Source organism: Mytilus trossulus, chromosome 2, assembly GCF_036588685.1.
Source record: "Mytilus trossulus isolate FHL-02 chromosome 2, PNRI_Mtr1.1.1.hap1, whole genome shotgun sequence".
Taxonomy (NCBI): domain Eukaryota; kingdom Metazoa; phylum Mollusca; class Bivalvia; order Mytilida; family Mytilidae; genus Mytilus; species Mytilus trossulus.
The window spans coordinates 40,167,485-40,181,824 of NC_086374.1; the positions used below are offsets into that span (position 1 = coordinate 40,167,485).

General features: G+C 31.7%; 1 protein-coding gene across 2 annotated transcripts; it reads right to left on the reverse strand.

The window, feature by feature from the left end:
* Positions 1-564: 564 nt before the first annotated feature.
* LOC134707211 (uncharacterized) lies at positions 565-11,855 on the reverse strand. 2 transcript variants are annotated; one of them, XM_063566795.1, is made up of 5 exons: positions 11,585-11,855; positions 3,803-4,232; positions 3,095-3,214; positions 2,135-2,195; positions 565-689 (listed from the first exon to the last, which is right to left on the reverse strand). In XM_063566795.1, exons 2-5 carry the CDS (start codon positions 4,206-4,208, stop codon positions 680-682), a joined length of 597 nt encoding a protein of 198 aa, XP_063422865.1. In that variant the 5' UTR covers positions 4,209-4,232; positions 11,585-11,855; the 3' UTR covers positions 565-679. The 2 variants fall into 2 exon arrangements, with proteins under 2 accessions (XP_063422865.1, XP_063422866.1); XM_063566796.1 differs by lacking the exon at positions 11,585-11,855 and adding an exon at positions 10,184-10,208.
* Between the last annotated feature and the right edge of the window lie 2,485 nt (positions 11,856-14,340).

Genomic DNA, 14,340 nt, shown 5'->3' on the forward strand with positions numbered 1-14,340 from the left:
CGATTGGTATATATTCTAACCCGTCGGTGTGCATTCTAACCAAATTGGTGTACATTCTAACCCGATGGGTGTACATTCTAACCCGATTGGTGTATATTCTAACCCGATTTGTGTACATTCTAACCCGATTGGTGTACATTCTAACCCGATTGGTGTATATTCTAACCCGATTGGTGTACATTCTAACTCGATTGGTGTACATTCTAACCCGATTGGTGTATATTCTAACCCGATTTGTGTACATTCTAACCCGATTGGTGTACATTCTAACCCGATTGGTGTATATTCTAACCCGATTGGTGTACATTCTAACACGTCTTGTGCGGAATTCGTGTGTAGAATGAGGTCAAGTCGACAAGACAGTAATCATTTTTATGATTTATCCTAAGGTACTAAAATTTGGATCATCTTTAAATTGTAAGACAAATTTGACGATGAAATGAAAAAACGTTGCATTGCATGAGTTTGTATCTGTAAATGTATTACGAAATAAATTAAAATGCTTATATTACAAATTTATGATTTTTTCGTTTCAATAATTTCATGAAAATAAATGCTTTCATATCTTTCAGTTATTGTTTTATTAATTTCTTGACAAGTATATATACATTTTCTACTGATGAAATATGCTTCAGCTGTAACAATTGTCTGGCATATATCATATACTTGTATCCATTATCTAGAATTTCCTGGAATGAAAATTTGTTCGTATTAATTGGTATTCTCCAAGACATAACAACATTTAAAAAATGCAATCTACACCTTATACCTAAATACTATTAGATAAATCGGTAAGTTTTTAACCCATTGTATGAAAGTACATTACAAGATATGATAGTATTACATTATAAGATAGTCAAGACTTTTGTTCAGTTGGTCTCTGGTGGAGATTCGTCTAATTGCCATAAAAATCCATATTATAATTTTCACATACTACAATGTTGACTGCTGTACACCTTTTTTTGACATTTTTAGCTACCGGTATTTTTTGTTTGTTTTCTTCGTACATAGTCAATATAATGACATTTTATGCGATTATCATACAAGCGTGAGGTTAAGCTAGCTATAAAACCAGGGTTTTTTTTAATCCTCCATTGTCTACGTAAAAAAATGCCTGTACCAAGACAAGAATATGACAGCTGCTATCGGGTTTCCCTTCGTTTGATGTGTTTGAGTTTTTGATTTTTTCCGTTAGATAATGGACTTTTGATTTTGAATTTTCGAAGTTCGGTATTTTTTGTTAAATTACTTTATACTGTTACGTTAACTTTGTATAAATTGTTAAACCAACAATAGGCTAATTAAGGTGATAATAGTTTACTGGTGTTCAAATCTATTAAGGGACTTCGCTTCTCAGTTTCAAAATAATTAACTTTTCAAAACACTAATTTATATCGATATGGCATAAATAAAGGAATCCAAAGAGCAAAACAAATATATATATATAAAGGTCACCGTGATTGTTTTTGAGATATTAGCCATTGAAATTTTGGCGGGAAACTATTCTCTCTTGACTTTTCATAGCTTTATCATAGACAATTTAAGTGCTAAAAAACAATTAAAAAATAATTTAATAAGACTTTTACAGATGGCTTCTCATTATACATGTAAAAGATTTACAAAAAGAAAAATGGGGGTCACGGGCATTCAAATAGATAAAACCAGAGGATTCTGAAAATCTGACAAAAAATCCCACACATGACAAGACAGCTTCCTTAACTCGATTGTGATGAGACAAATCAAGGTATCAAACAAAACCTAGGTTATGAACTCAAAAGGAGACAGCAGAATGCGAAAACAGGATAATCGTCTCTTGCTATTCATGCGCCACCAGTCCATCTGTCCAAATATACATTTGTGTATTCTTTATTCGATTATAACTTTGACCTTACCTTTTCCTTTATATTGCATAAATATTTACAGATTTATTTTAATTTGTCATTGTTTTAGAGTTGTGATATGCATTTATCTTTGATATCAAATTAGCTCATGCACTCAGAAATTTGGACGTCAAATGAGTATATAAACTTGAAAAATGTGCAAAAGTTTATCAGACTATGTTGCCTGATACTTGAAGTTGGTCCGAATATTTACATAAATCAATTGAATAAAGAGAGAATTAGATGTTACTTACAATTCTGTATAATCAATACCAAACACGCTGGTTATTGGGGGAACTACAAATCTAAAAAATGCTGAAAATACATACATAATTAATAATGGCCCGAGAACACAGTTATTTCGTAGTGCATTTCTTTTAGACAATAAATTCAAATTAAAAAAATCGCACCTGCTCTTTCTCAAAAAGATTTTTACAGTGTAGTGTACTACCAGTGAGACAAATAATATCAAAATTATAGAAACTTCTACCAGCTCTAACTCAAAATGTTGACAATTCTGTGTTAAGGGGGTGTAAAATTCAGTTTGACAGCTTCAGACGTGCTAAAATTTGACCTTTTAGAACTTCTTAACATAAAGATTCAGCACCCAATTTTTTTTTACATGTTATTACATCCCCCTACTTGATATTTCATGCATTTAATATCAAGAAATAAATTGGGAAAGTGTATCAAATAAGACATGCAAGTTATACACTGTTTACACTAGGGACTATATTCGTAGACAACGAAAACCAAAGGACGATAACTGTGTCCTTGGACCTAATGAAACGTTTTCCATTTACAATTGATATTTCTGTTATTAAAGAAATGTTTTTAAAGTAATTCATTTTTTATGTCAACATGTCCGTTGTTACAACAATATCTTTCGTTAAATATATATATAATATTTCCTTCGGATCGATTAGTACAATTTTCATTAATATTAAGTTTAGTGGCTCTAGTTTAATTTGTTTATTTTTACTATGGGAAAGGCACTACACATATAAATCTACATTTTTCTGAATGCTGGACAATTAAAACTTTCCATACAGAAAGGCTGAAACCTTAAGTTGTTTGTTACAACATTTCGTTTTTCTGTTTTTCTCGTACAAGATTTAATTTCATGTATATCATATTCATTCTACAGCATGCAAAATTTATAAACCAATATAATATCACAAGAACAAATACCAAAATACAGTAATCACACGTACCTTCCTGACATCCTTGTTCAACAGCCCAATTCCTGAATACCGTATCTCGCAATATCAAAGGTATAAACCATAATCCGTGAACGTATGTTTCACATGCCGTCCAGGATACTGCATTCTCAACTAAAAAACACGTCATTTTGTTCATTATGAGCTACGAACATTGCTGTTTATATTGTTAAAATGATTGCGGAGTATACAAAACATCGACAGAATATATATCTTTATCAAATTTAGAATAGTAAAGGGGAAACGTGTGAAAGAGACAACAACCCTTCCAAGGAGCAAAAAACAACACAAGGCAACCAACAGACGAGAACATTTCGCGCTCGGAGGCTGGAGTCAGGTAGCCATTAAACAAAAATGTGAACAAGTTCAGTGAAAAAGCATGACACAGCCTCAATGTGAATAATAATTGTTTAATGTTGACTTTTTTCACACAGTATTCAACAATTTACGACATTTTGCTATCAATGCGGGGTTTTGTTTTCACTGTTAGTCATAAATATTTCAGTATAACCAACGATCAATTTCAATCGTAATATATTTTGTGAAAACAGTTTCATATTCGTAAGACAGAGTTTCGAACAAAAATTGTCATATTTTACGTTAATATCGTCTTCTTTATATTTTATACTTTAACACATACGTTGTCCCTCTCTCTTGTTCTCTCGATATATATATACATATAAATAGGTGTGTGCTACTCACAGAAATCTTTCCATGTTGCCAAGTCATCTTCGTCTTCTTCGTCACGCATTGGTGCATTTCTCTGGTTCATGTACTCGATGGCAGGACCAAAGTTCGGATTATTTGTCTCAATGCTCTCTACTGGTAAGTTGTTCTTTTGTAAATGATTAATGAATTGTGCGGAACGATCTTTTGGTAAAGGAAACATTTCATTATCTGAAGCTAACAAAATATTCCTTCTAATTTGATCTTTTTTTATATTATTTATGATTTGAAAAGAAACGGCGTTTTGAATAGATTGTCCAAAGTTATTTGAATCAAAAGCCTGTCTATACAGGGGTTGTTGTTCATCTGCGTTCATGATGTTATCATACGCCAGGCAAAATGTAATAAGTACTTTCAGACATATCCAAAATGTCCATGGCATAGTATCAATTTACCGCAGAGTATTCTACAAAGTAGCATAAAAGATCATATTATAATTTTAAATCAAATGCAATCATCAATGGTATAACAAACATTCTCTCGTAAAACAAACATTCGCTCAGATCAATAATGATAAGATAATTTTAAAATGAAATTAGAAACTTTATACAAAATATCATTTGTAACAATATATATATTTAACAAGATGGTATGGTTGCAAATGGAACAACTCTTCATCAGAGACCAATTGACGTAGAAGCAAGGAACTACAGGACACCATACGACCTTCAACAATAGGCAAAATTTATAACACTGTAACGTGTAACCGGGCGATCAATGGATCCGTATCTGAATAAATCAGGATTTCAAGTGTTCAACTCAAATTTGCACCACAACCAGTTGTCCTATTCAAAACAATTAACACATCCTTAAATTGATTCACAACAAAAACTATATACACAGCACAATGCACATAAATCAAAATGCAAGGTGAAGTAACTCATTCACAATCCATAAACACACTGTATCATAACAGAATACATATACACAATGTCACTATGCAATCACTATGCAACATGTATCAGACCGATTTATTCACAATGTCACTAACAGATTATTATGCAACATGCATACGACCCTTAATTACACCATGTCACCAACAGATTACTTTGCAACATGTATCAAGTACGTATCACACAAAACGTATGAACACAAAATCACATATATACAACTTCTATTTACAATGTCCACCAATATGTAGTATCATCTTGCTAGTCTACAACTAACCACAATAACACAATGACATCTTTACACATGCACAAATCCTTCAATGCACAAGGAACATATATATAAACACAGCTGAACTCACGCACTAACTATCTCCTTGAGTTCACACACAATGAATATTATCCAACTGGTAAGGTTTAACACAGTGCACTTTCACTAATACACTTCCACAATATTACAACTTGCAACACCAGCAAGTAAACACGTTGTATTCTCACTAATACAAATTTATGAAGTATTCACACTTCCACATAGTACAACTTGCAACACCAGCAAGTATACACCTTGTATTCTCATTAATACAAATCACTTATATATATATATCAGATTCACTTTATACATTGTATCACAATCACTATTGCAACATCCACATATAAATCAGAACACTATTTATATATCCTTTGGAATCACTTATTTCACTCTACTTACCAGTTGGAATATTTAATCCTGATGTTAACACTTCAACGGTCCTCATATAACTGACGAAGTTTCTCTGTCGTGAGCTGCCTTATATACTACGATATGGAACGGTCCATTATACGTGAAGGGGTGAAAATCAAGACTATACCAAAATTAGGGGTGTTTTAAGTAATAGATGGTGCTCCAACTATGGAGAAACTTGTATACATATAGAAACACAATTAACAGGGAAAGACAACTGGAGTTTCACATCAAAATAAATATACTATGACCGATTTTCGTTACACTACCCACGCCTCAAAAATCATGCGTCCTCGCATGACTCCTTGAATATATCTGACATGCTGATAAATCATCTATCAAAGTGGTCATTTTTCATACCCGAACTCTTACCATAGTGCAGTCACTATTTCCATTGGACATATCTGCTGACCACAACGTCAGCCTATAATTTGTCCATCAGGTCTTAACTGATGACATTACAAGGCACAACCCGTAGAAACAAAGCCTACCTATGTCCTAATTCCTGTCAGCCATATCAAAACACATTAAACTTTCTTCCTATAAACAAACACTTTTCACAGTATATTTCTCCTTTTGTCCGAATAAAACTTTTTAAAACTTCCTATTTCAAAATATCTCTGTTTCCAACAATGAACCTCTTTCCTAATAACGTCTGTAATTTACAGTGTCACTGCCAAAGAATATATTTAAACGGTCCCTAACAAATTTTGCCTCTGCAGCGGCCCCAATGAGCCTACTCTTAACGAAATCTACAGGAGGGGTCTTTTACATGCACAGGGCGTGACATTTTCCTGTACATGGGGCCTCGGATTTAACGTCCCCATCCGACGGACTCACATTTAACTATGTACACTATATACACTACAAAACTACAAAACTACAAAACTATCTATATACACATATACATTGATCCTTTACCCCAAAATGCTTCCTCTTTTCAGGCTCATGATTACTTTCTTCCAAACACTACAGTATATGTTATTATTTCAACATCATCTTTAATTCCTGAATCATTTTCCTTTTGCAAAAAATAAGAAGCTGAATGAATAAAACTGTGTCTGAGGCAATATTTCAATTTTTCAATTTCACTTGTTAAAAGCCCAATTTCCGCATCAAAAAGATTTTCTGCCATTTCTATTTCAACTGACTTAATGTTCCTTCTTACTAAAAAAAACGCACTATACTTTGACTACAAACACAACACACACATAACTTTGAAATATTACAACTGGTTCAATCATACATTCATATAAGTATTTACAGTCACGAAATCAACACATGAAATCCCACCGCTGCCACCAAATTTGTAACGTGTAACCGGGCGATCAATGGATCCGTATCTGAATAAATCAGGATTTCAAGTGTTCAACTCAAATTTGCACCACAACCAGTTGTCCTATTCAAAACAATTAACACATCCTTAAATTGATTCACAACAAAAACTATATACACAGCACAATGCACATAAATCAAAATGCAAGGTGAAGTAACTCATTCACAATCCATAAACACACTGTATCATAACAGAATACATATACACAATGTCACTATGCAATCACTATGCAACATGTATCAGACCGATTTATTCACAATGTCACTAACAGATTATTATGCAACATGCATACGACCCTTAATTACACCATGTCACCAACAGATTACTTTGCAACATGTATCAAGTACGTATCACACAAAACGTATGAACACAAAATCACATATATACAACTTCTATTTACAATGTCCACCAATATGTAGTATCATCTTGCTAGTCTACAACTAACCACAATAACACAATGACATCTTTACACATGCACAAATCCTTCAATGCACAAGGAACATATATATAAACACAGCTGAACTCACGCACTAACTATCTCCTTGAGTTCACACACAATGAATATTATCCAACTGGTAAGGTTTAACACAGTGCACTTTCACTAATACACTTCCACAATATTACAACTTGCAACACCAGCAAGTAAACACGTTGTATTCTCACTAATACAAATTTATGAAGTATTCACACTTCCACATAGTACAACTTGCAACACCAGCAAGTATACACCTTGTATTCTCATTAATACAAATCACTTATATATATATATCAGATTCACTTTATACATTGTATCACAATCACTATTGCAACATCCACATATAAATCAGAACACTATTTATATATCCTTTGGAATCACTTATTTCACTCTACTTACCAGTTGGAATATTTAATCCTGATGTTAACACTTCAACGGTCCTCATATAACTGACGAAGTTTCTCTGTCGTGAGCTGCCTTATATACTACGATATGGAACGGTCCATTATACGTGAAGGGGTGAAAATCAAGACTATACCAAAATTAGGGGTGTTTTAAGTAATAGATGGTGCTCCAACTATGGAGAAACTTGTATACATATAGAAACACAATTAACAGGGAAAGACAACTGGAGTTTCACATCAAAATAAATATACTATGACCGATTTTCGTTACACTACATAGCAACTATGAACAAAAACGACATGACAATTCAAACTCAAAACACAACGTCAGATGTATGTACAAAACAATTAAAAACTGAAAACAAATGGATTACTAGTATACAGCAAACAAACTACAACCGGTTAATTATATTTATATGACTCCTGACTCGAGACAGGAGCATACAGAATCTGGCGAATCTCGAATAAAACAAGGTTAATTATTTTTTGATTGGTGATTACTTTACGTCGCACAAGGTCAACGGCAAATATGCCATGATAAATTATATTTTTTAAGAGCACTTTTTATATGCCATGTTCCCTCGGACATAATTCTCTATCTTAAAAATTTTACACAATGGAGGCAAAAGGTTTTTAAGACAATCGGATAGTCAAGATTGTTACTGTTAAAAACAACCGAGACATTGAAAAGTGTTTAGCACAATCACAGGCACTTTTCTCTAATTTTTCATCTGGTGAGAATATAAGTTATCTTGGTGTAATTAGGGGTGTACAGAATTTTACAGCGTTGTTGAAAATTCATACACCCTGAGGCGAATGGGGTATGAATTTTCAACAACGGTGTAAAATTCCGTACACCCCTGACTACACAAAGATAACGAATTTATTTCTTATAAACTTATTCCTTTTTGAAACCAGGATGTAAAATTGAAAAATGGTAATGAAAAATTTACAGCGTAACATTTTTTTTCAATTTTAATGTTGCTGCGCATTGTCAAATACTTTTTTCTCTATTTTTGGAAAAAAATCTGAATTTTTTGTGTTTTTTTTTTAGTTTTCAATTTTATTATTTTTTTACGTGTTATTTTGGTCAAAATTTCATATTTAAAAATTTTGGAATTTTTTTTTTTTTTTTTTTATTAAATTTTGGCAAAATTTTATTTATCCCGGGGTGGGTGAACCAGGGTGGAGTATTTTTGCTGTATAAGAAATAAGAAGAAATATTTAAGGTTGACAAACTTCGAAGTCCTGTTACGAATGATTTTGAAATAGGTAAGTTATACATATTGTAGTGGATAATTGGATGTAAATCGTCATAAAAAGTGTCAGTGGAACACCAGTGGACTAGACTACCACGGAATTAAAATATAACGTAAGATAGCGACCGGGTAACATTTCTAATATATGTGAGCTAGGAACCTTGTTTTATATTAATAAAAGTATATAGGATTAACAAGAATGTGTCCAAAGTACACGAATGCCCCACTCGCACTATCATTTTCTATGTTCAGTAGACCGTGAAGTTGGGGTATAAACTCTAATTGGGCATTAAAATTAGAAAGATCATAACAAAGAGAACATGAGTAGTAAGTTTTAAGCAAGTCAATTGGACTTAAACATCATCAAAAACTACATTGACCAAAACCTTTAACCTGAAGCGGGACAGACGGACGGACAGACAGACGAATAAACGGACGCACAAACCAGACAACAAAATGCCTCTCTACTATAGTAGGTGGGGCATAAAAAATCAGAAACAAGTGCCTGAAGAAATACAACACTAACAATGAAAACAAAAGTAACACAAATTCTTTAGAACCAAACTTTTGATATCAGATCCCCAAGAAGTACCTCATGTTCAAAATCGAGAGAAACAACATTTACCATGGCTACGGCAGTCAAGTACAATATATGTATGGTTATCTATGGCGCAGTTATTCCATTACGTATATGAAAAAAGAAGATGTGGTATGATTGCCAATGAGACAACTGTCCACAAGACACCAACATGACACAGACATTAACAACTATAGGTTCGGTCAATCAACGCATGCTGGTGTATAGCAAAATTAAACGATTAAAGAAATGACTTCAACTTTACCATTAGAAACCATGGGTTCATTTGCTTTCGTAAAACCATCAATCTTGTATAAAGGAAATAACTTAGGGGAACGCAAGCCCGGAAGTATCGAACTAACTTCTAAATATATAGTTGCATATATGCATGCGTTAGAAAACGATGTAATAATATCGTGTTATTCGAGAGTTGTCCATAAGTGTGTTTAAATGTCATATCTAGTATTACTAAGTTTGACTGAGGTCACTTCGGTTCCAATATTAACAGTAAAAACTAAAAATGACATGAACTTTGATAAGAGTAAATTTTTTACCGAAGTTAATATAAAATACAGTTAGATTAAGTAAATTATTCATGTTAAATATTTTAAAACATACGAAAACAGTTTCATATACAATTTTGTAAAATATCGGAATTTTCTGAATTTTCTGGTAATTTATAAAATATAATGCCTAACCTTGACAGGCATTATATAACATGACTAAAAATACACAGTCAGTATGTTAAATGACTACAAATACAACAAATTGCTCGTTTATGTTCAGGTAATTTGTCGAAAACGTATATTATTGAGATACATGACAAAAAGAGACAAAAACACAATACATTGGCAAAGAAAGGAACACAATGGTATAGTGAAATTAAGTTGTTTTCTTCTGAAACCAGCAGGTAAAGTTAAATGATTACAATTAGTAATCACATTAAAACTAAGTCTTGTTTAAAATATTTATATTTATATTTTTTTTTGCGATATATTATCATGTTTAGAGGTACATGTAATCGTTTGTTAAATTAAAATACCACTTATTTCCAAACACGACGAAAATAGATTTATAATTCCATATATATTTTGTTAAATTATTTTATTATTTTCGAAATGTATGAAAATAGAAGTAGGAATAAAATTAACTCACAGATAACCAAATTAAGACAAATTGGTTAATATTTTTTTGAAAATTATGAACCAAATACATCAAAATGAAATAATACACAAACCAATGCGAACACTTAGATCTGAAAATTTCATGATTTTAACAACCCCACGTGTAAGAACTAAAACATATGGGGAAAGATGATTCGACAAAGCAGCAGCCGTTCTGTGGAATGGGAATGATTTACCAAGTGATCTACGAAACATCCATTGTGTGAACGTTTTTAAGAAAAAAAATAAAAGTCATTTATTCAGACATGCTTTAAATAGTTTTTAAACTATTTCTACATAATTGTATTTTTTGAATTTTTAAGCTATTACTTTTTTTGAATTTTTAAGCTATTACTTTTTTTGAATTTTTAAGCTATTACTTTTTTGAATTTTTAAGCTATTACTTTTTTTAACTTACTTATATTAGAACCGATTCAATATCTCCTTAATTTTATCATGCCCATTTTATATAAATTTTATTGTTTTATCAATGGTATATTTTTCAAATCTTTTAGTTTTAAAGTTTTAAAAATGGGCTTTTATATTTTATATTTTATTGTTAATACTTAAGCGCTTAGGGTAATTTTAATATTATATAATGCGCTGTTATAAATACTGTATAAGAATAATAATAATAAAATAATCAATTTATGAAATCTGTTTCAAGAATTAGAAATTAAAATCCCGAAAATAGTTGCGAAAATTAAATAGCGTTGAAATGAATGTAAAAGTGAAAAATTTTAATAACCCGTTCAAACGAGGAAGTACATAGACTTTAAAGATTTTTAAAAAAGAATTTATAATTTATCAAACGTACACTATGTCAAAGAGTATGTACGATAGCATCCATAAAGAATGATAAAAAAAAATTCTCAATTTCCTATTTCTTTACACATTTTTTATTATTCTTAACGACAAAGTTTAGAAGTCACTTACCGCTTCAACACCTTCATCGATTGTGTGTTTTGGAAATGATGTCAAATTGTACCCTTAGGGAATAAACTGGTTATAACCTGATGACCAGTGTATTACAAATTGGAAATCCGTGTATTATAGCATTACAAGGCATTTTAATTTCGTTTTTTCGCACTTTTTATTTTTTTGTTAAAATTCTTAGACTTATCAACTTTTATAGTCCAAAGAAATTTTTTTCTTTCCTGTAACAGGTTATAATCACTTGAATAACATTATCACGGTTAACCAGTGACATGTTCAACCTCAGGTTTGACCTTATAACATATTTAGAGAAGATTATTATATTTATAGATTTCCGATTGAATGATTGATCGGAGCGAGGATTTGTATAGTTACAAATCGTTGATCGTAGCAAAATATTTCACGCTTTCCAAGTATGAAGTTCAACGACTTACGTTTATTTTTTTTCTGCGATATATTATCATGTCTAGAGGTACATGTAGTCGTTTGTAAAATCAAAATACCACAAAGTTACCAAACACGTCGAAAATAGATTTATAATTCCATATACATTTTGTGAAATTACTTTAAACTTAATATCAACTGTTGCACTTTTTAATATCAACCAAGGTACACTTTTATTGCCTCAGTTTTGCATAATTTTACCATATAGACTCCAGTTAACAATGAAAAGTTTACTTGCATAGCGCCAGACAAGATTTTTCTGTCTTTACTAATGTTTTTTATTGTTTTGAATTGGAAAGATGACAGCATATTAATAAGGCAGAAACATACTATAACTGTTAAGGCACACACTTCTCAACATAGACATCATAGGACATTACAGTGCTGTAATATTAACCATAATTATCTTAATTTCCAGATAGGACGTTAAGAGGGAAATTTCTTATTATAATTTCAAATGAATAATGAAGACTCAATTTTTTTCAACCGAGTAATTCGACCGGTTCTGCTTAGACCCATTAAAGAGCAATTTTACGATAATCACCTATCAATATACACCTTCCTTATACACCATTGTAAAACTACAATCTGTGACTAACATCAAAATTCGAAGTTTAAATGTTGATGCACCTCACAACTGCACAGATAAGATGGAGGAACAGAATTTCCTGGGGCCGTGTCAATGAAAGTATCCTAGGATATGTCCTAAGATAGGTCTTAGGACATTATTTAGGATGGTCTTAGGACGTGTCTGAGACATGTCTTAGGATGTGAAACAAAGCTGTCTTAGGGCTGTCCTAACTACGATGGTCCTAGGACCATCATAACACATTTATTTAATAGAAAATATATGTAGAGATTTGAATGACAGATTGAATTGTATTTTAGAACCTACATGTATATGTAAAGAGAGGGAGGATGACTCTTATATAAAAAACATTTATAAACGTAAATAGTTTTGTCCTTAAGTCCACTCGATTTTATCACATGTATCGAATTAGGATTAGGTAAAAAAAGGAGTAAACTTTTTCTCAGATTTGAATTATTTGAAATATGTTGCTTATGGTGATAGTATTGTTTAGGCTTCAAAAAGGGCAGCACGAAATAATTTAATATAATACAATTAAATCTTTAACAAACATTTAACAATAATTTTTTTTATTAATTTTATCTAATGATAGTTTAATTATGTATTAGTAATTTTAGTATTGAGTTTATGCCATATTTGTTGTTTTGATTACGTTTTAGGACGATGTAACCGGTATGACTATCCTAAGACACCTAATTGTATGTCCTAACTTTAGGACCAAATTTAGGACATATCTTATTTTAGGAGACTTTCGTTAACCCGACTTAGGACCAAGACGTGTCCTAAGACCATCCTAAGACATGTCTTAGTCCTAGGACAGCTTCGTTGACACGGCCCCTGGACCTAGGATATTTAAGCCCGATCTGACTAGTAAATGATGGCATTGCCGAGTTTTGAGTTTTATGACAGTGCTTTGGGGTTTTTCCCCAATTAAAAGCTGTTTTTACTGTGTCCGTTATAAACTCAACATTAAATCAACTATACTTCCTGTTAAAAAATCATACTTGTCTTCCACGAGTTGTTCCCGTAGTGAGCAGGGTTAACAGATTACTATATCTGGCTTGCGAAAGACGTACAAACGTCATTCTTTATTTAAAATTATTTTGCTCAAATGTTCTATGAGTATCTTTATTTTTGCTCAAATGTCCTATAATTGCGGCGCTCAAATATCCTAAACAAAAATCAAATGTCCATTGCCGTTTTATAACATGCTTTTCGGAATTAGTATAGATCACACATAGTTACAAGAAAAAATCATTTTGTGTGAAATCAGAAAATTGATCGATAGAATTTTGACTGATATAAAATATTTGAAGATGGTTCTTATGAATTGCACTCAGACAATTATAGACAATAGACAATACTTTATTATTAAACCTTAGACACCATCATATATACAAGTATACACATGTTTACACTAAACAGAATAATGCATCATGCATGTTACCATATAGCAGAATGTCGATTTACACATTGATTAGAAAATAGATGCAGACAGCGGGACTTGATTTTTTGCTACCAAACTTATTGAGCCCTTATATGAAAAATTTGATAAAAAAATAATCTTAAATTAAATGTTCTCCATTTTTTTAATACCGTCCAAATAACGTATAAAAAATATTTACTATTGTTTTCTTCGTATTTGTCTACGAACTGAACTACATTTGTGAAAATATTTTTAACCTTTTCTATAGTTGCATGGTGTGAAAATCGTCAATACTGC

Bases quoted from the DNA above. Each gene is read 5' to 3' on its own strand.
- LOC134707211 (XM_063566795.1), bottom strand. From the start codon at position 4,208: ATGCCATGGACATTTTGGATATGTCTGAAAGTACTTATTACATTTTGC. The intron at 3,215-3,802 runs GTGAGTAGCACA...CGTGTTTTTTAG, and splicing joins GGCAACATGGAAAGATTTCT to TTGAGAATGCAGTATCCTGG. The intron at 2,196-3,094 runs GTACGTGTGATT...ATGTATTTTCAG, and splicing joins TGAACAAGGATGTCAGGAAG to CATTTTTTAGATTTGTAGTT.